We start from the raw sequence: 23,993 nt of genomic DNA, 5'->3' as shown, positions 1-23,993 counted from the left end.
GTGCCATGCTTTTTACTACCAGAACACATAGAATGTGTATTTTAATACATACACAAAACAGTCCCTGCTTTAATCATGTAAATATCTGATATTTAAATGTCAAATTAAGAATTCATTTGTAAAACCGACAATTTTCTCTTGGATAACTAAATTGTAATTTGTGAAACATTGACTTTCGTCGGAAAAAAGTCCCTTTGGTATTTGCCCTTGACAGGATTGTTTAGCCTGAGAAATTTCATGAAAAAAATGAGACTTAATTTGTCTGCTTTCTGAATTTAGTCAATAATGGTGCTGGTGTGACTTCATATTGACTGTCTATTGACTGTCTATTGTCTGTGAATGGAAGAACAAAGAATATTTGTTGGAATTCCAGAAAGTAAAGTTACCTTAGATTTGCTAAACCCACAAAAGTATTTTTCTCTTGTCAACAGGCTCTGCTCATATATCTGTTTGTGGACTTGCTGCAGCGATGCAGGGTTAGCCAGATGGAATCATTAAAGGTTTGCTACATGTCTTTAAAAGAAATAATTTTGAATTTAACACAATCAAATTTCTCCAAGTATGTAATGGCATGTTATTTTCCTCCCAGACTACGGAGACTGAACGTATTCTAATGGAGAATGTCAGCACACAGGATTCTCCTGTGGTTTACCCTGAAGAGGTGGAGGAAGTGGATGAGGGAGAGGAGGCAGGTACTGTAATGTCCTCCCACAGTCCATGCAGATGATAGTGTTTTTTACAGTATATTTTATTTATTTTTTTGTGTGTGTGTGTGTGTGGGGGCTTTATTTTGATAGGATTGTGAGAGACTGACAGGAAGTAAGTGGGAAAGAGAGATGGGAGAGGATCAGGAAATGACCCAGGTCAGACCTAAACCTGGGTATCGTGGGCACTTGGACCCAGATATGGTATAGGCGCTATAGCCAGTTGTGCCACAGCACAAGATACTATGCATCTGATTACAGATATTCTCACAGATGGTATCTGATCAACCTCCATTACATATAAAAGTAGAAAGATGTTTTATTTGTTGGCTGTTTCTGGAGTTAAATATTGTATATGTTTCTGTGAGTGAAAATTAATGAAGAATACACTTACAGTAATGCATCTCCAATTACATATTAGTGCTAATTTCCCTGTCTGTAGGCTCCTAAGTACAGTAGCTCTCCTAGCTCTGTGGAGAATTACATTACTGTCAGCTTGTGATGTGAAAGGAATTTCGCTCATCTCACTATCGTTTAGAGAGATCCGGCTTTGCCATTCTTATTGTGTGCTTCCTGGACTAAGGCAACTAACAGGTGCCTAAGTGGTCGCCAAATGTTTCCTTACTTTGTTCTCTTCTTAGATGATGCTAAAGGTAGTGGCTTCCTAGCAATGGTTTGCAGGCAGCTTTTGGTAGTGCTGTACCCAGCCCACTGAGAATTTGATGATTGGTTGGCATTTGATCGGTGTATTTCAAGCCTGTCGTGCTGATTTGGAATAGACTGCTGGCTATCTGTCAGCTAGCTTGGGCCTGTGAGCCAAAGACTTCTGAGATGTCAACAGTGTAGATCTCATATGAGACTTTCCACACTTCCACTAATAGTGAAACACTATGTATTTTCATCACTATTACAGATACCCAGCTCTGCGTAATGGTAAATTTGAATGGACTGTGATGCCCACCGTTGTTTCCAATGCTGCTGCTGCTAATGTTATGCCATTTCTATCAGTTCACTTCCTCTGCTACCGTTGCATTTGTCATTGCATTGTCATTGTGATATTGTGCTGTTGTCCTCTAAACAAGTCTGCAGCTCCCTCTTTCATGCACTTATTTGGCTTTTATCTTTCACTGTGTTGGGATATGGTGATGATGTCCACACACAGATGTTCTGTAACCCAAAACCCTGCGTGGTATCAGTGAGTGTCTACATGGGGTCATGAGTGGGCGGCATCTGTCCAGATGTTTGTTCCACTGCCGCAGCTCTGTCTAGCTCCAGAATGTGACTGAGCCAAATAATTGGATTCATATTTTGTGGCTACTTTGCCGCTATGTGAACATTGGAAATGGCCTTGTAGATGTATGCAGGAAGACCATTAATGCTATAGCTGTCATAGCCTTGTCTACACATGGCATCCCATGAATGGCATTTTCATGAAAGGGAATTTGCCAGTATAATAAATTCATATGATGCTCTCCTATCTTCTCATTGAAATACTGTAATTATGGTCACTTACTTTTGATTCTGTGCCAAATACTGACATTAAGCATTTCTGCTTACAAAAAGCCCTGCTACTTGCATTAGCATCTATAAGAGATGGATGTTGAATTATGCCCTGTCAGTCAGCTCTCTTATGACTCTAAGAATGAACCTAACCTGTCCTGTTCTCATTTAAATGGGATGTGTACCCAATGAAGGTGTGTGCACTGGAGAAGATGTGCTCTACTTTGGTTACTTACTCCTTGTCTAATAATAATCAGCGTTGAGACAGACGCCCCCAAAACAAACTAGATGTGCCTCATCAAAAGCTTGTATTCCTTATCAGCCTAGTGGGGCTAAATGCCCACCAACTTGCATGTACCCTGGTGTTCTGGTCCAGGAATCGTCAACCAAAAATTGCTGGAAAAAAAAAAAAAGAAACTATAGGCCACACTGCGCTAGTGCTGCTGCGGTCTTAATTAGCATGTTTGTAAAGCTGACCACTGGATTAGGCTCTCTGGCCTCTCTGACCTGTGGTGGTTAATTTGAGTGCACATATCCTGCTTTGTTCAATGTATGAAACAACTTGGTGGCCTGGAATTTAAATGTTTGGTTCTGATTGAAATTGAATGATATAAGGTTCCTCTTTGTCATTGCACAAATAAATGGGATGTAAAATTAGCTTTGATTGGACAATAATGACAATTGTTTTTTAATAGCTGGTAAACTTTGCCAACAGGTGTGGTGTATTGGGTTTTAGCTTAAAGTATTTCATGTTAACAAAAATATTTGAAGAGTTGAGACTTGGCACATGAAATTACCTTCTGTGCATATACATCATTTAGCATTATCGTATCATGGTCTCCTCCTGGCCATAGAGGAGCTGTTTTTGTAGATACACTACACTTGTACCGTATAGGTTAAACATTCTACCCTGAATACCCTGGTAGTTTCTGTTGAAAAGGCCTTGATTTACTTTTACCTTTGACTCTGCACACTCACAAAGGAACATTTCCAAAGTCAATCTTTGGAAGTTTGAAGATAAAACATAATCACTGAAGGAGGTGCTGAGTTTAATAAAACAGAATGTTTTGTTTATGTGTTTATTTTTTTTGTTATTATGTTATTTTTTGTTTTTATTGTTTTAAATTTACTAAGACTTCAAACAGCTTGTTTTTAAGTTATCTGTTGTGCCTTTGTGTTTATAATGAGATCATTTTAATTGTCAAACTCAAATTGACCTTCACTTAAGTGATAAGAATTATTCTATTTCACAAACTCTTGAGAACCATAGGCATCTTAAGTAAATTAGGTCTGCATCATTAACTGCATTCATTTATGGAAACAATTATTCATGTTTGGTTAGTTGATATGAGCTTATTAAGATTAGCCAAGAATCACCACTTTGCACTAATTGTACTCAACCTTTCTGAAATGATTGGTGGTCATAATTTGTGAATGTACTTTCTGGGAAGGCCTTTTCTAGTTATGATGCCTTATGATGGCATTTTTGAGAGCTGAATGTCTGTTACAAACACCAGAGAAAAACTGAATGACAACACCACTTAATAAGGTTGGTCAAAGCTCATTTTTCTTTAATTAAAAATTCACACTTTTTTCCTGGGTATGATTGCTGTTTGTTTTACTGCTGTTGTTTTTGCCTCGGCCAACATAGCACCCTACTGCAAGGCGACCTGTATCTGTAAATGTAAATGTAACTTCAATAGCTAATTTATAGGGAAAAAAGAAAACATTTATATTTTTGTTGTATTTGTCTGCACACTTGCTGTTCTCCCTACTGTTCCATTAGTTAGCAAGTTAAGACGGCACCACATGAAAGCAGTTGGGTTTCAGACTGCCAAACAGATGGTGGCTGTATTGTTTTTTTGTGCAGTGTACCACAGGGATGGGGAGCAGCGGGTGTAAGAGGCATGAGCAGTGCTGAATTCCATCCGTATCAGCACTAACTAAGCAGGGTCGGCCCAAGTCCCGTGGACAAGAGGCATTAAGTATTTTTGACAAGAGATGGAGGGAATAGCCCGCTAATGAAGATGAATGTAGCGGAGGAAAAGGGGTCTGCCCTGTCAGGAGGAGAAAAATGTGAGAAGGTGTGAGAGAGAGGAGAAAGAGGTTGTTTATGAAAGCTGTTTGGAGTCTCTGTCCCCCTTCAATAGATAAAGCATTGAATAAAGGCTTTATTTTACCCCTGAGGCAGGAAGCCACAGTCAAGATTTAGCAAACACCATTCATTTCTGAGGGATGTTTTATCGTAAAGGTGAAAAGGCTATTATTAAATGCAGGCCTTAGGGTTGAATGGGGATTTAATTCAGTGTAAAATCAGTGCATCAGTGTTGGTTTCTATGAGTCATTGTTGTGTTTCTATTCACTGTTGTGGTTGTAGAGGTTTAGATAGAGATGTTCACCTATTACAGCTCTGGATCAATGAACCTTTGTGTCTTATGGCAAATATGTATAGTAATTTCCCATCAATCCTACCGTAGTGAAAAATTGTGTTTTGGTATTTGTATCCTTTTACATAATGAGAGCAGTCTGGGAATCAAATCTTTCATTTTGCGTGTGTCTGAATGGATGTAAAGCATAAGCATATGTGCTGTCATGGTTATTGAATTCCTTGCTTTCAAATTGTACATCTGTGATACATCACCTTGCCTCTAGGGCTCTAGGGCTTTTCATCTGAGCAGCAGATTCATGATTGTACAAGTTTACATTCATAGAAATGCACACAAATGGGATTGCATGGGATTGTCACAAAATATCACCATAAAACCCAAACTAATCTGATTGTTTCTGTATCGTAAAGAACATTAAGAAAAACACAAAACCATTGAGACATTAATTAATTATTTAGACCAGAACATAGTTGTAATATTAAAAAAAATACTTATCTCTGAAATTAAGTACCAAGAATATGCTAGTAATTTCATTAATTAAGCTAAATTATGAAAATAAATATCACCTCACTGTATCATCTCATCAGTCAGTTTATCATTTAAGTTAAACAAAATGTATCCCAAATCATCCATCTCAAATCAATATTTGGGTGATGATTCTGCTAAAATATTTTGGTGAGAGTAAATCAATTCTGTTGGATAGTTAGTGGACTGTATGTCAGATTTTCCAGATTACCTGCCCCTGTTGCTGGGTCAACTATGCAGCCTTGTGTTGGAGGAGTAGTTGAGCAGTTGTGATAAATGATGCGTTGTGTCTAATTGTACTGGAGAGACTACTATGGAAGAGGAGGTATTTGCTTTCGTGAGCAAAGCAATACTTTTGTGCACTTGGTGTCCTTAGCTACCCTGCAACTCCTGGTAAGCTTAATTATGAATTTCCTTACTTACTAGACTGGTACTTAACCCAAAAGCAAACTGACCTACATGCACATGACAAAAGAGGGGAGAAGCTGAAAGGAAAGTCAAACTCTACTGTACTGGAGTTACTGTATAATCCCCACAGGACTGTCTGTTAACTATATGATTACTTGGACTCCAATCCAAGAATACCTATATTCCTGTATCCCATCATTCTAATGAATGTAGGCATAACTGGTACGATGTAGACGTGTGAAGATTAGGAAAACACAGCCACTGTCAACTGTCAACCGAGTGGACACAGCTAAAGTGTGCTGGCTAATACAGAATCTCTGTGCTGGACAGCACTGTCATCCAGTGCTGTCCTTGCAGTCGGTCAGTGAGCTGCCCTATCATGAAGCAGTTTTTTTTAACAAAAGTTAATGTAATTGTACATATTTACTCCAGAATATTCACCTCAAAACAGATGAGATGTTTGTTATGGAACTTTATTTTTGTTTACACTGTATATTTTTGCAAATCAGCACATTTAAATGGTGTAGAAAAAATATCATTTTCAAATTGCATGGTACTTAGCATATTCCCTGATTTGCCTAATGAATAACTTCAAGCATGAGGGAGTTGGCAATCCATCCAGGAAAATAATTTCTGAAAGATAAGCATTTTTCGACAAGCATGTGTGACTGTACCAAATGAAGAGTTTAGCACACACTTTCTCCGGCTGGTTGGAGATACTTCACCATTTACCTCTTCAGTGTGCAATGTTCAAGCAATTTGCTTCAGTGAATAGATGACTGATTTTATGACGGGATAGGTGAATGCATTATTGTCCCATACTGAATGAGATTGTTTTTAGTCGATTAAGGTGCTTTATTTTTGACTCTGGCTTTTGAATTGCAGGCAGTGTGAGAACACAATGTAATGGAAATGTTGTTTCAGTGTAATTGAATAGGCCATCCTCTATGATTTCTTGATTGTCTTTTTCTCTGAGCTGTCAGACACTGTCAACTGGTTATTGTTGAATTACACCTTGTGCAAGGGGCCCAAAAAGATGGCAAAATGAAGGTGAAATGAGAGGGGAAACGCTAACGGTGACAGCTCTGAGATTCTCTAGCTGATCCACCTCTCCTGAGATTTCTGCATTTAACGCATGATCAAGGTGCCTTTCATGCCAGCCAGCGTATTATGCCCATAAAATGCTTGAAATTGATCACCTATCACTGTTAATGCATTTTAAATAAAACCTTAATGCTAAAGAATTGGTTTATTACTGTCACTTGTATGTGTGGAGCACTATTTTCTGTGGTTAGATACAGCTTAATTTATATGCCAGGTTGACAGTCTCATCAGATAGGGTTTTAGCAATGCCCTGATATTCTATGATTCAATTAGGCGTTCCCGGTCAGCGTATACTGGCTGGCTTGTTGGCTTTTGATAAGAAGGCTATTAAAAAGATGGATTTCCCTGCAGAAAATGTGCAGCTGCTATCTGTTTTGTATTGTCTGCTAAAATGTGGATTCCAATAAGCAAGATATAGATATCCCATTTATCATGGAGAGACAGCACATATAACATCAAAATATATATATATATATATATATATATATATATAGAATAGACCATTTTAACCATGCATTCTTTTTAACCCATGACATGATACCAGAACATATAAGCGCTTTGATTTATTAAGATAATAACTCAACATTCAATAACAATTGTGATGTCTTGGGCAAGGTCCTACATAAAATAGTTAATTATATTATAATTTGCAGACTTTCTCTTTTCTTTTTCTAATGCAGGTATTTAGGTATTTAGTATTTGGAAAGTCAGGAATTCCAGTCAGTTTGATTTAAAAATGTGCATGAAACAACAATGGCTTTAATTTATCTGATCTAACAGGGGAAAAAGAAGTTGTGCTTCCACAGCGACAGCCACAGTCTTCTGATATTAGGTGCTTGACAATTAAGATGACAAGAAATCTGACAAAGATTGTTCATTCTGTGAGTTTGATTTATGTGAGTCTTAATCAGCTCTGCTATTGTTCTGTTTTTAAATGTCTTTTTGTACATTTGTGTGACTAGAGATGAAATAGCAACTTCATAAGAGTGAACATGTCTCTTACTGTATGTTACTAACAAACTACCTCCAAATTAACCCCACCACTTGTTTTTGAAAACTCACCCCAGATGTCACAGTGTATATATTTGCAGTATGAAAGCGTTTCAGTCGAAATTTGTTTTGAACCCAGAGAAAAGCTTCTCTATGAAGTTCAGTCTTTGAATATATGGATGAGATGCTGTCAGAAATCAGCCTTTGAGAGGCTGAAGATATCAACAATAGCACTGACAAAAATGTCAAATTAATGGGTTGTTTATTTTGTTTTTTGCAAAGAAAAGTGTATCATGGAAATACTTGATAATTCATGTGACAAGAACAAATGTCTCCGTTCGGGACTCACTTTGATAATATTTCAAAATGGCATTGTTTAGAATACCTTTCTGTGAAACTACACCTAATTTGTTCTGGGGATCACTCCCCTTCATGTGTGGATTGGTAGAAAATGTGCTGACAGGTACCACAGGTGCACTGTAGAAGCCTCTGTGAACAGCTTCACCTTGCCGACGTTTTATGTGCAGTGCACATTAGACCTTCTCAAATCATCTTGCCACGTGCTACGAGGTCAGTTTATCCATTTAATCATGTAAGTCCTGAAGTATGTAAGTGACCAGGCTTATTCATTGATTTTGCAAAATGTCTTCAGGTTAATGGGGGCAGTTAATATGGTATTAATATGGTTTTGTTTCTTTTAACTTGCATAAAACACTGTCCTGCGGCTTATACACAATTCGGCTAATACACAGGAAATTACTGTATACAATCTTCTCTTTCAATCTTTCCAATAAGAATACAATATGGAAAGGATCAGTATTAACTATGAGAATGAATGGAGCTAGGTATTTAGGACAGTACAGAAGAAGGGGTGCAAGCAGTGCTCTGCTCGGTGTTCTGCCTGCATCGATAGACTTTTCTACCTTTCTCTCTACCTTTTTGCCTTTTTCCTGGGCTGGGTTCTATATTGACACTGGTACTATATTGACACTTTCAAAACACTTTATCCTTCTGAAAAAAACAAACCAACCTGCTGGAAAAAAACATCCTCTTCCAGCTATTTGTAGGTGCAATGTGTTTTAGACTCAGCCTGTACGTCCCTTAGAAAGCTTTAGTTCTCAGGCCAGAGTGCAGTGATTTATTTTTTCTGGATCGTTCCGGTGAAAAACCTGCTAAATGTCCAGCTGTTTTACTGAGTGCTTCCTATACTCTCAAGCTTTTCTCAGTTATCAAACCTGCACAGCTTTTACCACACACAACAAAGGCCCGCACTTTTGAACTCTCCCTTTCAGACATGACAAGACAGCCACGATGGATATGAAACTTTGCACCGTGTCTGTGCTTTCTAAATAAAAAAAGCCATTGTGGTTTTGAAGCATGATTTTCCATTTAGGTTGCCAAAAAGTTTGCATCCCCGACCTGGTATTGTTTTCATGGCGTTTTCCATATGAAGTCGTGTCAAATGTGTTTTTAAAGGGTTTCTGTGTGTGGCATGGTGCCAGGGCACTGGTATGTCCCCTGGTGAGCTCTGTGCTGTGCCGCCTGGGCAGCTGCCTGTCTAATTGTTATTTAATGGGAGGAAGCACCTCTGACCAGACTGGCAGGAGCCGTGAGGCTCGTTATTACACCTCCTCGGCTTTGGTGTTTTGGAGCTCATTAAGGGAAAGTTCATAGGGGGGCGTCATACCTTTTTCTTTCTCATTCTCTTTGTCTTTTGGTTTCCCTTTTTTAATCTCTCTATCTTTCCCACTGTCTGCACACCATCCCTCTTGCTCTCACTCTCTGTCTCTTGTTTTTCTGTCCCTTGCTCTTTCTCTCTTTCCATCCCTCCATCCATCCCTCCCTTTCTCGCTCATTTGTTCGTTCACTCTGTTTGAGTGTGATCCTCAAAGAAGAGAGCTGTGACAGGTGTGGGGATCTAGCATCTCTCCATCCTAATTACTTGGCTGTCCCTCTCCTGAGCAGATGGGCCCCCCTCAGAAATTAATGATTCTGCCGTCTTCTTTCAGCGACATATTCCCCTGTCATCCGTACACTCAAGGTGCAGTAGTCTTAACTCTGTGTGCGCAAAAATTTAATTTGATTTCTCTGCCAATGTGTCATTACAGAGATTGCTGGCTGACTGACACAACTGATTTGGGGAGTTATTTGTCATTTTAATAGAAGGTACAAACTTGGGTGCCATTAGAAATTAGGCTATTGCTTATGCGTTCTCTGTTCCTTTTAGTTTTAAGATGAAGTGGAAAAGACATGCTGATTAGTCTAGTTTGGATTGCTATAACTAAATATTTCCCTGAAAAAAGCAGATACCTCCAATGCATCTGTCTCTATAATAAGCCGTGTCGGCGCTTAAGTAAACACATTCAAAATTCATTTGGATTACAAGTTTTCCCTCAATATACTGGCTCTGGTTTTTCTCATGCCTAATGCACAGGTTTCCATTTGTAACGGAGGCTGAGTTCTCCTGTGTTCATCCACCTTTGTCGCTTTTCTGTTTCCTTCATTCCCACTCTGCCTCTCTCCTTTCTTCTCTCTCTCCTTTCTTCTCTCTCTCTCTCTCCCTGTCGCTCTCTTGCTGTTTCTCTCGTGTTCCATTTGCACTTCCTCAAATATATATGATGCAATTTCTTGTTCCTGAAGTCAATGTTTATGCCCAGAGCATTATCTAAGAAGGTGGAGCTCCCGATGAGAATTGGAGTAAACATTTTCAAGGAAAGAAGTCATGCGCTTAACAGGCGATAAATAGCACAAGCTCTAGTTGGAGCCCTCATGAGCAGCGCAAGGGAAGGAGGAGATCTCTGACAACGCTGGGGGACAAGCACCAAGCCTTTTTTTAGAGAGGGAGGTGAGCTTCAGACGCCTGTGTGGAGCAGGTCTCGCTTGTGATTCTGTCAGTCTGTCTGCTTTTACTATCTCCACCTTTTCTTCTCCTATCTGCTATCTGTTTATCTCTCCTTTTTTCCTTTCTCTCCCTCGCTTCTCTTTCTTCCTCTCTCCCACAGTTTGTCATCGCTCCCTTTCGCTCGGTGCCGTTCACTTTCCCCCCTCCCCCCACCCACTTCCCACCACTCGCTTTTTGTGCTGGCTCCCCTGCCACGCTACAGTCAGTAGTGATGGAACAGAAGTATGAGTTCCGCCCGCTGTTCCGATATCCACCCAGCCCCTACACCTCTCTCTCTGTCCATATTCAACTCTCTGTGTTCCCTCCATCTCCTCCATTCATCTCCCAGAGTCCTCTCTCTTCCTCGCCCTAATTCATTATTTACCACATGAACGTCCCATAAAGGCCTGGTGCGTGGCAGCGGCGGCGGTGACAGGGTGCGCTTCTCCGGCGCGTCCGTGCGTCCGTCGGTACATCTGCCCAGTGGAGACGAGCCGCGGGGAGAGGGAGAGTGAGAGTGATGCGCTGGCGTGTGGCAGACCTCCACACTGCTGAGGAATGGCGCCCTTCATCCATTAGAGCGCTGAGGAGCTGACGGGGCTCTATCATCCTCCACGCAATTCATCCCCGCCTCTTATTGACTAAAATGTCCCTGTCACCGCAGAGAGGTGTTTGGGGAGGGGAGGGGGGCTGGAGGCGCCAGTGATGGAGGGGAGCGGTGATGGAGTTTGAGTGGGAATAGGGGAAAAGCTGTGTGTGTGTGTGTGTGTGTGTGTGTGTGTGTGTGTGTGTGTGTGTGTGTGTGTGGGGGATAGAATATGAACAAGCATGAAGAGGAAGGAAGTTGCCCTTTTCATCTGAGGTTATGTGTGTGCAGACACAAGCCGAATTTTCATCAGTGTTTTATTTCACAATGTAAAAACACTACCAAGAAAACAGATGTGTTGTCAGCCACAATAAATACAGTTCACAACAGTTCCTGTATGTACTGTAGGATGGTTACAGATGTGTTTCAGTTAGAACATTACATTACCATGCTTCATTTGTTGTAACTTGTTATCACAGACAAACATTGTTTGTTTCAAGTTAAACCTTTAGCCACAAGCATGTTTATTGTATGTTACAAGGTGTTTTATCCCTGGATGTATATTCATTTGTCTGTTCATTTAACTGTAATGTTTTTTGTTATTTAGTCGTGTGAACAGAATCCATCAGAACCTGTATCCATAGACACGTTTGAAGGTGGCCTTCTGTCCACTGTGTTGCAGACACTGGCCTCCTGCACAGAGACGCCACTGACCAGGAGTTGCAGGAGAAACTGGAGCCCAATCTTCACGTGCTGGGCGTCCTTTTCCTCAGCAAAAACATGAGCCGCGCCTTCAACTTCATCCTCCTCTTTCAGTTGTAAGTGCCTACTCGCTTTTTAAAGTGTATTTTGTGTTTGGTTTAATATTAAACTACTAGACAATGCATATATACTCTAAAGTGAAGATAAATTGGCATACTTTTTGGTCATACATAACAGTCCAAGAGCTTTTCGAAACTTACTATAAAAGAGTGATTTCTTTGTCCTCTCCAAAAGATTATTGATTTGCACCAATGGCAGCTGAAAATAATAATTTATCTTTTCGAAGCTCAGGCTGGCTAAAGTTAAAAGTTGAGCTACCTCATCTTTCTCAGGTCAGCACCTCTCTGGTGCTCGAACACTCTTCAGGTGAAGTGCTCTCCTTGTGTCTCCTTTTTCCCCCTTTCATAAAGTGTTAGGCGAGGGCAACTTTCAGCCACTGCCACTTAGTGACTTTCTAAAACAAATGGAGTGTCGAGCCCTTTTAGCCCAGATGAATCATCTGAAGGTAGACCGAGCGTTTTTCTCCCCAGCAGCCCATATGTTATCTCCTGCACCTTGGCGTGGTGAACAATGCCAAGGTCACATGGGTGGGTAGAGTTTTCCGACGAGAGTGGCTCTGGGACTCAGGGGCCTAATCTAGTGCAGACAGACCTCAGCACTGCGCCACTTATCTGGGACCCAAATGCAAACTATCATGACCGCATGGCTCCGCAGCACACAGCTGAAGTACACTCAGTTAGCATTTAGCGCTATACAAAAGAGCTCTCAGGCTGCTGCACTATACCTGTGGGTGTCCATTTAGCTTATGGTGTTACACTGGAGTGCTTTCAATTTCCACTATTATTGTATTCAGGTGAATTGACATTACATTTCAGTGTGCTACAGTACTTCAGTACACCTTCATTTGCACCTGTAATGCTGTACTCAAGTTCACTTAGCATTTAATAGTATTTGAGTGCTTTCAGACATTTTTTTGTATTGTTCTCTGCTGTGCCATTAGCATTTAGGCATGCCAATGATTGATTGCCTCACCATGGATAACAGCACAGCAGTTTGTTTAATCAGAGCATGCTTTCATTCATATTAGTAATATGGGTCCAGCTCATCACACATGCTATATTTAGCACTTGTGTATTCTCATCTAAAGTCACACCACCTCTTGCATTTAATGCCCTTTGTTTGAAGTGACTTCATGGTGAGGAAGATCTCTAATCTGACTTGAGTTGTCATCTATGCTCCATCTTACAAAAGAGAACCAATTTGGAGAAACTATTTTAAAAGGATAAGCTTTCCAGTGAAATAGATAGCATCATCAGCTACATTACATTTACATTTATTCATTCTGGCTCTGTCCTAAATGCCTAAATGTCCACTGAGGAAGGAAATGGATTTAGAGTCATGCTCTCCTCAGAGACAAACTTATAAGACTATAAAACTAGGTCTTAATTAGAGTTTTGTATCAGTAACACACCATATCTCTATTCTGTGATGATGACCGCCTAGAGTATTTGGATCAGAATCTTTTATACCACATTTTCCCCACTTCTCCCTTTTGATTATCTTGATTATATTCTCCCGCACCAAAGTTGTTAATTTTATGATATTTTTTATCCGAAACTGTTTTTCATTTGAAATTCATTGTTATTTCCCCCCATTTTGCAGAAATTACATGAGTCACCCTTCTAGTCAGTGCCCCCGTGGGTGTGTTCAAATGTTGTCTCTAATTAGGGCCATGTTTTGTCATTTATTGTCATTTAGGCTCAAGTCATATTTTAATATTTAATGATTGGCACCCAGTAGTGCTTTGCTGATGACTCTTAATAGGCAGTGTTAAACTGATGGGCACAGCAGTGTCCTCTGCAAGGCCAGGGTAGATCTCTGCCACCCACGTCTATGCTATTAGTCACCATGAACAGAGACTTTGAACTATGGAAAAACTGTAAGTCTCCATTTTCAAAACGTGGAAAACATAACCTAGTTTACATAATTAAAATATTGATGAATGCTCAGAACTTTAGATTGTTGGGTGGTCAACCTATGTTTAAAACTCATTTTACATTTTTTGATCTATGTAGAAGTGCCAGGCAAGCTGTGTACAAATGTCATGACACCACTTTTTATATGACATTCATTTATGACATAATGAACAAATCACCATTGGTCAGCATTATCAACTAATCTTCAAAATCTGTTGAGCACATCACCTTTGGGATGTGGGGACACAGACTAATGCTGACATAAAAATGAAATTCACAACATTTTGGAGTCGTAACATTATACATATGGCAACATAACACTCTTACAATGGGGGCAATTTGGCCAGAGGAGGCTGGAATGCTCACAGGGTTAAATGGGTTTTTGAAAGCCACACTGCTAATCCCATTACTGCTCCGAGAGGGAGTCATCCTTGTCTGCGAGTTCACCACCACATTTCCAACAAGTCGTCCCCAGATGGATACTTCCCTCACAAAGAGCTGTAGTCACGTCCGGCCAGGCCCAGCTTGGCAGAGTGTAGGATTTGTACTTGTGTTCCGCACAGCGAACGTGTGTATTGAGCTGTTTTTATGAAAGGGCAGGGGATGAAATGGGAGCTCTTATGGGAGCAGCACAAATTCAGGCTAGAATGAGTGTGGCGGGCGGGCGGGCGGAGGTTTCCTCTGCTGTGGAGAATTCTGGGCCTGCAGGGCAGGCTGCAGTCAGCAGCCTGAAGAGTTTACCAGGTGTGGTCAGTTTTTATTTTTCTCATTGTACTTCAGAACCTCAGATGGCACTCAAACACACTCTCTGCTACATATTCAAAGTGTTAAATGCAAGTGTTTACAAATAGCCCTGGTATTAGATGTTGTCCTAGGTTTTAGAGGATTTGAATAGTTTTACTACCGTAATTTCCCATGTATTAACCAAGGTTTATACATTGATTTTGCCCAATTTCTTCAGTTATGCGCTTAATACACGGTTGCGGGCTATACATGGGAATGCATTTCTTTTCTTCATTCTTCTTTTTGATTAAAGCGTGATGTGATTCAGATTTATTGGGCTATTGGGCACTGCAGTTAATACACATGTTCTGTTCAGTTTTTTTTGCAGACACAAACACTGTCATGTGGTTTATACATGTGCATTAACATGAAATGGATGTTGGTTATAGAGGCAGTGTTTCATTTAATTCAGATGTATTCAGAAGGATATGGTATTTGTTGTACCATGAGGGACAATCCTCAGAGGCATCCTTGAGGCGTGGGGCAAAAAAGCATGACTCATGCTTGTTATGCATGATTGGTCTAATCAATATGGTGATATCAGTAGACTGCATGACATGTCTGTCAGGGCTTATTGTTTTTACTTGGCATCCCACACAGAAATGATGACACACATACTGTGACACATAAAGCACAGAAATGGTGTCATTTGGAAAGGGTCGATCAGCATGCTCAGACAGGCTTGTTTTTTCTCTGTACATTCCTTACAGAGTTGAATATAGGTATGCTGGTTTCCATTAGCCATATCAGGCACAAGTTAGTTATGTTTATTCGTTGATGAATATGTGAGAAGGGAAAATGTTTGGAGACGATCAATGATGACCTTGAGACTGCAAGCAGTGCCGGACATCACAGGCATACAGATGGCATACGTTTGACGACAGCATAGAGGTTTGACGTTCTGGGTTGTGTTTAACACGCTCATCATGGGTCTTCATAACACATCTTGACTTCCAAAAAAGACACATGGTGGGAGTGGATAACCCACTGCTGGCTGGGGAGTGTCCTTCAGCGCTGATGTGCTCAGGCACTCCATTCCTTTTGCACCGAGTGGTCTGTGTGAATGTAAATCTCGTGCCTCATAGTCATGCGGATGAAGGTCAGCTCGTGTAATGTATAGCACTGTGCATGCAGCACGTATACACACCTTCTACGTATATGCACGTCCAGTGGCACCAGTGGTCACCTCCACGGGTTGTGGAGAAGGTCTCCCAAGTGCGGGGTGACTCATCAATTTTTTAAGGACGCAAAGGTTAATGAAAGCCGGGAGATTGAGTGCATTATCAGCCCTTCGCCTGCGTTGTCTAGCATGGAGGTAGGACGTAACCTTGGAGAACGCGGGCACTAAGTAGGTTTTTAATCCTCTCCATACCCCCAAAGACTGCCAGGGAGTTGAATGTTATTTATATGTGAAATGTCATTGCTATCGTAACCAAGTTTTTTCCCCTCCATCCTTTTTACCACAAAAAAGAATGGCTCGGCCAGTCTGATGCATTCTGCAGGGGATGACGAATGGAGCATTACTGTGCTGACTTCATTTTGTAGGTGGCATTATTTATAACGTAGGCGTTTGCATAATGAGTTTTTTCCTTCTACTGATCAAGGTTGCCCTAACTTATTCGCTGCCTTATGCTCCGTTTTGAATAATGTTTTCAGTCATTTTCTGCTAGCACCCAAGTTGCCTCGAAAATAACTATTTTTAAAACAAATATCTCTCTGTCTTTCAGAAGTGCTCTGAAGGAGGGAGTGAGAGAGGATGGAGTCAGGAGTACTCTGACATTTGTGTGCTTCTCTCAGACCATAGAAAGTGAATTCCGCAGGGTTGAAGCACTGAAGGACCCGTGCAAGGTCTCTCAGTGCTTCAAAGACAGTGAAATGCTCTTACCAGAAGATCTTTAGCGATCTGCCGCATAATGTCAGCTGTATCACCCCCACAACACTGGTCAAGTCTGCCAATGGAATGAGCCTTGTTATCAGCATTTAGACAGGATTCACTAACATATAGCCAATCGATGCTCCCTTCATTGTGTTCAAGTGGCCAGGCGATCGATCAGTGGGCTTGTCCGTAAAGTCTCTCCCCACCTGCCTGTCCACAGTGTCTCTGCTGCATTGTCTATCAGATGCAGCCCTGCTGTCTGCTCTGCTCTGCTTGAGCCAGACTTTATGGTTGATCTGCAAGACCAGCAGCTGAGGAGCTCAAATCTTTGTGTTAGAAGTCATCATTTGTCTTCCTTTCTTTTGTGTAGGAAGCAGCAGTCGTGCGTATGGAGGGTTCCCTTACTGTGCGTCAGCAGTGCCATAACAGCATGTTGGAATGCGTGCTTCTGCCCTGTGGCTAAAGCATGTGTAACAGGACTAGAAGAGGGGCATCATCAGAGGGTGGGAGGCAGAATATATGTCCCTTCTTACTCAGGGCAAATATGTGAATAGCTGATCATAATCTTTTGGAGGATGCGTCTTTCCTATCAGTGCTGTGCTAATAGAATTTATGGTTTCAGTTTACTTACATACATTTTCCATTATTTGCTTATTGTCTAGATCTAGTTTGTAAAGTGATACAGCTACACATTTTTCTGATTAACCCTACATTAGGCTGTGGGTGCAGTGCACATTGCAAGTTTGTACTGTATGTGTATGTATTTATGGAAAGCCATTAAAATTGCTAATGCTACAGTAATTGACACCTGATTAATGAACACCTCTCTTTCTCCAGCATTTCCATTGGGATCAGCTATGTCCTGGCAGGCAGTGAGGCCTATGCTGCTCTCTTCCACATCAGGTGAGCTGATGTCACATTTACATTTAGTCCTAATAGGCTAATTGTCATTTTGTCACATTTGCAGGCATGCTTATCCAGATAGACAGTAGGTACATTCAGAATCAGATAACAGGTCAGGTGCAGAACCTGGCAGATCTTTTTCATGTAATCATCTGGACAAGCTCCTGCTCTGAGCTCTGACTTGAAGGCTATTTGAATTACTATTTAATCAGTTGGTCTTGGCTTACTGGTTATGGAAATATTTCTACAAATTACTTTCTGTATCTTTATGTTGAAAATAAAGCTTTCTTAGCAGTGTAGCCTAAAGCATGGTGTTTGCTATGGAGTTCATATTCAGCTACAGGAGCGATAGACCCTCAAAACACAGGCTGCAAGAAAGGCCTGGCAATTACCTAAATGAGCTCTCAGGAGGGAGACTCAATTAAGCCTTAAGTGGCAAATTATCCATTTAGTTCTAATGAAATGTACATACCTCCATTCCAATCTGGTGAGAGTAAGTCAGGTAGGTGTAATGGGGGACAGGCTCATTTAGTATTTGGAACCTGACGTATAGACAGGATTGGGATTTAACTTCAGTAATTTTTATGTTCTTCTGCATACAGCCCATTTTGAGTATTTTGCCCGGCATTGTACATCATCTGCTTAGGAGATCATTGCTCCTACATACTTTGGCCTATAATCAAATGCCTGACCTCTTTGGAAAGCTTAGACACTATAGTTTGTTGGACAACAATCAGAATAGCTGTGGGAAGTACTGGCACAAAGGTACAGAGGCTTGAATACTGTTTTATATTTTTGCCGGATAACAAATATTTCTGAACTGACCAACATTTCAGCCCTCACTTGAGATGACTTAGAAACACAACTGAACCCTAGCAGTCTTGTGAAGCTGTGTGCAAAAGTAGATCAATATAGAATAAAAAATGACTGCTTTGGACCATTATTTGCCAAGGTATGCTCATGCGTTTTGTAAAATGCCCTATGGAAACTCCCCATAGGACTGGTGGGTTCCCAACATGCACACTGACAATAAAAGGCTTACTGTGTGGCAACCTCTTGGTGTAGAAGCATAATCCTGGTCTCAAATGAAAGGTAACACTTTGAGGTTTCTTGTGGACTATTTCGATTGTATGTCAGGTGTTCTGATATAGACTGACTACACAAATAATTACAAAAAGTCTCTATTTTTGCAATTACTTTGTTTGTTCAATGGTTGTGTATAAGATAAATTATACATCTGTACAACTAATATTGGATATTACAACATGAAGATTCAATTTCTAAGGATTCTTGTGAATATTTCATCTACTTATGGTGCTGCAGCTACACTGCAGCCAGAAGTCAGAGTAGCACCAAAAGCGGAGGAGGGGGAGGGGGGCATTTTGGATCAAATTTAATTTAGACATAATAAGATTAATCTGAGAATGTACAGCACTATACAGATTGTACATGAGAAAAGTTGGCCTTTTTCGGATTCCCAAGAGTCAAAGCTTTTAAATGGTGTATAACATTACTATGCTACATAGCAATGAGATTAGAATGTTGGGGGGAGGTGGGGGAGGGGGGTAAATGACCCGGTACTGGAACATGTTAAGAAAATAATTTGATAGTGTATTATGTCAGATTTATAAGAATATACAATATATTGACTTAATGATTTGTGTGCATTATGCATTATGTCTGTGGCACCAGGAACTCATAGGAACAGAAATTCAAAACATGTTAAACAATTTTCTCTTGTCATACACATTTTACAAAGGCTTTGATCTCTCTGTAATGTCATTTCATGTCATCAGGTTCCCTAAAAGTTCCCATTCAGTTAAACAGTTTTTGTGTTGGCCCCTGAACATTGTACAGAGAGACACAGGGACTCATTACCGGAAATGTGCTCATTAAATCTTACCCAAAGGGTGTAAGACACAGTTGAATTTCTTTTCCTGAAAGAGCAACAAATGTGGTCTCTAGTGGTTTTGACGAGATGGGGGAAAAAACACTACAAACTGTGAAAAGAGTGAATGCTGCTGAAGGACATGGTTCAGATTGAGGTCAAAGTCAAGCTGTTTTTCTACCTAATACAAGAGATTGATGCTGTGTGTTTCATATCTGTTTACCACGGCAGCTGGGTATGGCCCTGGTCCACTGGTGGCTGGGGAGACCCCGAGCCAGCCGATGTCTGCATCACCTCAAACAATCAAATTAATTCCCTCTTAATTCACCAAAACCTCAAGGCAAGAGCTGTCAACAACCTCAAGGCTCTTGGTGCCTCTTTTTGACGGCCATCAGCATTCTGTTCAAGTCCAAGACTGAAAACAGAAACTGAATAAACAAGAGTCTGGTATTTCCTCCAAGAAGAGCATACGGTGTCGTAATTCAATTAGAAAGCAGCTCTAATTGCAACCTGGGCCGGCTTCTCTGCGGTTGATTTGAGTCTGTCCTTCAGTGAGTCGTACATCTTCATTCTTGCTGCTGTGTTTATCCTCTCTCTCCGATGGGTGTTTATTAATGCAGAATAAATGGGCAAATCGTAAATGTAACAGCATATGGCAAAACCCAGGGAAAGCAGCACAGATAGAGGCAGCACTGAAAATGGAAAAAAAATAATTTTTGACTTGATCTATTTAGAAAAAAAGAAAAAAGTTTTCAGCCTGAGTCTCGACAGGCTTTTTTCAGGTCTTTATCGCTTAATAAGAAAATGCATCAACAGATCCGATTTTTTTTCTCCCTGTCTGATGCCATTGGTGCATATTTACAAATGATCGCAGTGTTCTTTTGCCCTTGAATTACATGTAGCTTGTAATGCTGCAGTTTTTCATTTTAATTAAAGCACTCCCAGCCTCTCCATCGAAGAAACACTCTTAAGGCAAACTCAGGGATGAGAAATAATACTCAATTATCAGACAGTGGAGATCAATTTGTATTCTCCATAGCCAAATCATTTCAAAAGATACATAGCGGGTATAATTAAAGACTCTATCATGAATTGTTATCTATCACAGCTTTGAGCTGAGGTGTTGCCAATAATTCTTCTTTTTCCTCATTCCTGAGTATCAATTGAGGAAGTGTTTAATGGAAATCATGGCTAATGGGTTGTTTTTACTCCTAAGCCAAGCAATCCTTTTTAGGCCCAGGACCCCATAATGTGTCTTGATTTCCGATGGAAGTCTTGCTAGCTTCAGGTTTTTTGTTGGGCTGTGAAAGCTACATTTTCAGTTGGTGGTCCGACCAGGGTGCGTTTCTAGAAAGCGTAGTTGGCTAACTTCTGTCGCAACCTTTGTAGTCCGATCCATCATTCTTGGATTAGTAGGGTACTAGGGTAGTTTGAATCACAAACAAGGGCGGAAAGTTTGGTGGTTTGAACTACTGCCCCTGAGCAGTCATTCCTGAGTAGTTCTAGTTGGTGATGTCGTCAGTGTCAGGAGTGCCTAACCAAAAATCACAAGGTGGTTGTTTTTCTTGTGACTCAATGATTGATGCTGTAGCTTAATGCTCATTAAAAGATTGAGCCCAGCAGGGTACCATTCTTGCTACTTATGTTAATTTGCATGTTGGTTTGCGTTTTGGTAGACTACTGTTACTGATACTGCTACTGAAGAAGATACCAGCTCTAGGCACTCATACAAACATATTTCAAAATGTAGCTAATTGTATTTAATGAATGGCCTAATGAATGAATGTTCAAGTTCACCTCATTCAGGCTTACACATTTCAGTGACCTTAGCCTCTTGGTGAAAGACAGGGAAAAGCATTCTCTCATAGCCACCACTTGTGGGTCGTGGTATTGATTGCCAAACATATGCACTTTTCAGACCAAAGTGTACAGTTTTATCATATACATCTCCAGTATATCGCTGTTGTGTTTGTGACCCTTGTGTGTAGGATTAACTGATCTGTATATTTCATTTCATCCTGTGTTTATGAAGAATTGTCACACGAGTTCCCCACTGAACAGAGCTTTGAGCTTGTGTGGCTCACTTGATGGAAGGATGTGGTTACAGAGCCAAGAGAATGGGGACAATTCTCCAGGAGCAAACACACAGGGGTAAAAAATGGCCCTGTAAAAGTGGGCCTTCTTATGCTGCGGGGCCTTTAAATATTTAAATCTATGAGTGTTGAGGTAATGGAAGTATACTTGAGATTTTGTTTCTGTGACATCTCTGGTCTACATGCAATATGCATGATATTTGCTTTTATATTATTGTGTAATGTATTTATAACCTCCATAAACAGAATGATAGAATCATATTGTGCTGTAATTTATTTATTAAGCTGAATAGAATGTGATGTTTTCAGCACTGCTGAACGTTATTTGTCTAAAGTTGATTGTCTGACACAATGTTATGAGTTTATGAGCTCATTTGAAAACATTGCATAGGGCATTATATAGCTTGAGTCTATAACTGTTTTAGTGCATTGGCATTTCCACTTTATAATGTAATACCCGCATGATATAATATGTGAACTGAATTTTACATTTCTTGTGGCCATCATCTTGCACTAAAATGGCTATTTTGTGCCGGTTTTTCATCAGGTGGCGAGACGTGTAGGATTTGTCTGTTGTGCTGGTAATGGTTGGCTATGAATGTGCATTTTAATGGGAGATAAGGGATCCTGATGAAGCCATGATGACTGGAAGCTTGTCCTCCCCCTTGTGATGTCACTTTGGTGTGGCGGCGTCTCCAGCGTAGGGCGATTAGGTTGTCACAGACAAATGTGCGCTGTCACACTTCCCATCTGGGCTGGGGCACTCTCATTTCACACTGCTCTCTCTCTCCCTCTCTCTCTCCCTCTCCCTCTCTCTTTCTCTCTCTCTCCTCATCTCTCTTTCTCTATGCCTCACCCTTTCACACTGTCTCACTCTCTCTTTTTATTTTTCTCTTTTCCTCTCACTTCTTTCATTCATCCTGTGTCACTCTTCTGGCTTCCCTCTTTATTTCTTCCTTCATCTTCCTCTCCTTCTTTCTCCACACCTCCCTACATCCCTTTTGTCTTTTTATCCCTCTCTCCCCTTCAGCGTAGCTTTGTCATGACCACCAGAGAAAATGCTATGATTAAGTCATAAAGAGATGTGAGAAAATGCAGGTGTGGTGTATTCATTAAGTTCTCTCCCCTCACTGAGAAATATTCAGGATGGGGGGTGGGGGTTGGGGAGTAGGCAGGGGTCACAGAGGTCCCCTCCTGTATGGAAATTGACGATAGCTGGAGATATGAATTATCACTGGGTAGAATTGATCTGTGTCAGAATTGAAACCATTACATATTCATGTGGCATTCCAAAATATTTATTTATGGATGTTTTTGGAGGAAGGAACACTTTGATGTGGTGGCTAAATGTGGCAGGCTGTCATCAGTGAGTTCTCGGTATGATGTGTATGATGTTCAGGACATTTATATTTTTGAGGGTTGCTTTGGAATGTGCATTCATTAAATGTGTCCATCTCATTCCATCCACTGCACATTGGGCTTGTGCAAGTGATATTGTGTAAGGGACGTGTCTGTGTCCTGTCTCTATTGGGCTCATCACTTCAAATAAATGATCAAAGTAAAACAGCTAAATTAAATCAGAGCGGCTCATTTCAAAATATAAAGTTGTCATGGGCAGGTTATTTTCATTACACTGCAGAGGATACAGGTTGGAGTTAAATGCATATTGAGTAGATGATTTACAATTATTTCACTTTAATTGCTTTAATTTGTTTGTTTGCATAATTTACTTATTTACTTAGTTTCCTGCATGCAAGACTAGAATGATCTCCCATAATTTGTTACATTAACCCATAGACATGAATGAGAATAAGAAGAGAACTAATTATTTATTGTATTTACACCTGGTAAAGAGGAGTAAAAAATACATAAAAAAATAATCTTCTGGTGATTTATTTTAGTTTCACAATAAAATATCAACCTTTAAGGAAAGCAATGTTATTCTAAGAAAATAAATGAACATGTTTAACAAAAAGACAGGAGCCACAGTTATTGGGACCCCTTGAAAATAGTATTGTCATAGTAGCACATTTGATCACCATGTCTAAAAACATCACAAAGGACATTGTCCAGTAACTACAAATGTAAATGGCTGGAGTTGCTAAATGCTACTGGGACTTTGTCTAGAATCGTGTTCTGTGGTCAGATTTTTTTTTTTCCAACAGACATTCAAGGTGGATGCCTAAGTATAAATGTGGTGGAGGGTCTGTGATTGTGGGTCTGTCTCTGGGAACCTCATTAGGGTTTAAGGTATCATTAACTCCATGAAATACCAGAGCATTTTAAATGAAAATCTGACACTAAAAATGGGCCATGATTGGATCATCCAGCAGGTCAATGATCCAAAATGTATGTCCAGGTCAACACAGAAATGGTTTATAGTAGGCCTACACATGTATCTATACATTACAGTAGGTACTGTACACAACATCCTGTTTCTGCCATGGTTATCTCAGTCCCCTCACCTGAACTCCATATAAAACCAATGAGATGAGTTTTACCCGGAGAATGCCCAATAGAGGACCTAGATATCTGGATGATCTGGAGATATTGTGTAAAGAGGAATACTCTCAAATTCCCTGCTTTGTGTTCTCTAACTTTATGAGATGTTACAAGAAAACACTAAG

General features: G+C 40.4%; 1 protein-coding gene across 1 annotated transcript in view; it reads left to right on the top strand.

Moving 5' to 3' along the window:
- The window catches only part of si:ch211-51h4.2, a 90,620-nt gene that overhangs the window by 9,227 nt on the left and 57,400 nt on the right, over positions 1 to 23,993 (top strand). Inside the window, exons 4-7 of the mRNA XM_048253679.1 lie at positions 432 to 500; positions 590 to 692; positions 11,768 to 11,903; positions 17,320 to 17,385. Coding sequence (XP_048109636.1) covers positions 432 to 500; positions 590 to 692; positions 11,768 to 11,903; positions 17,320 to 17,385 — 374 coding nt within the window. The remainder of the gene's footprint in view (positions 1 to 431; positions 501 to 589; positions 693 to 11,767; positions 11,904 to 17,319; positions 17,386 to 23,993) is intronic.

Source organism: Alosa alosa, chromosome 9 (genome assembly GCF_017589495.1).
Source record: "Alosa alosa isolate M-15738 ecotype Scorff River chromosome 9, AALO_Geno_1.1, whole genome shotgun sequence".
NCBI lineage: Eukaryota > Metazoa > Chordata > Actinopteri > Clupeiformes > Clupeidae > Alosa > Alosa alosa.
The sequence above is the reverse complement of the archived record's forward strand: the minus strand, read 5'-3'. Positions and strand labels throughout refer to the sequence as shown.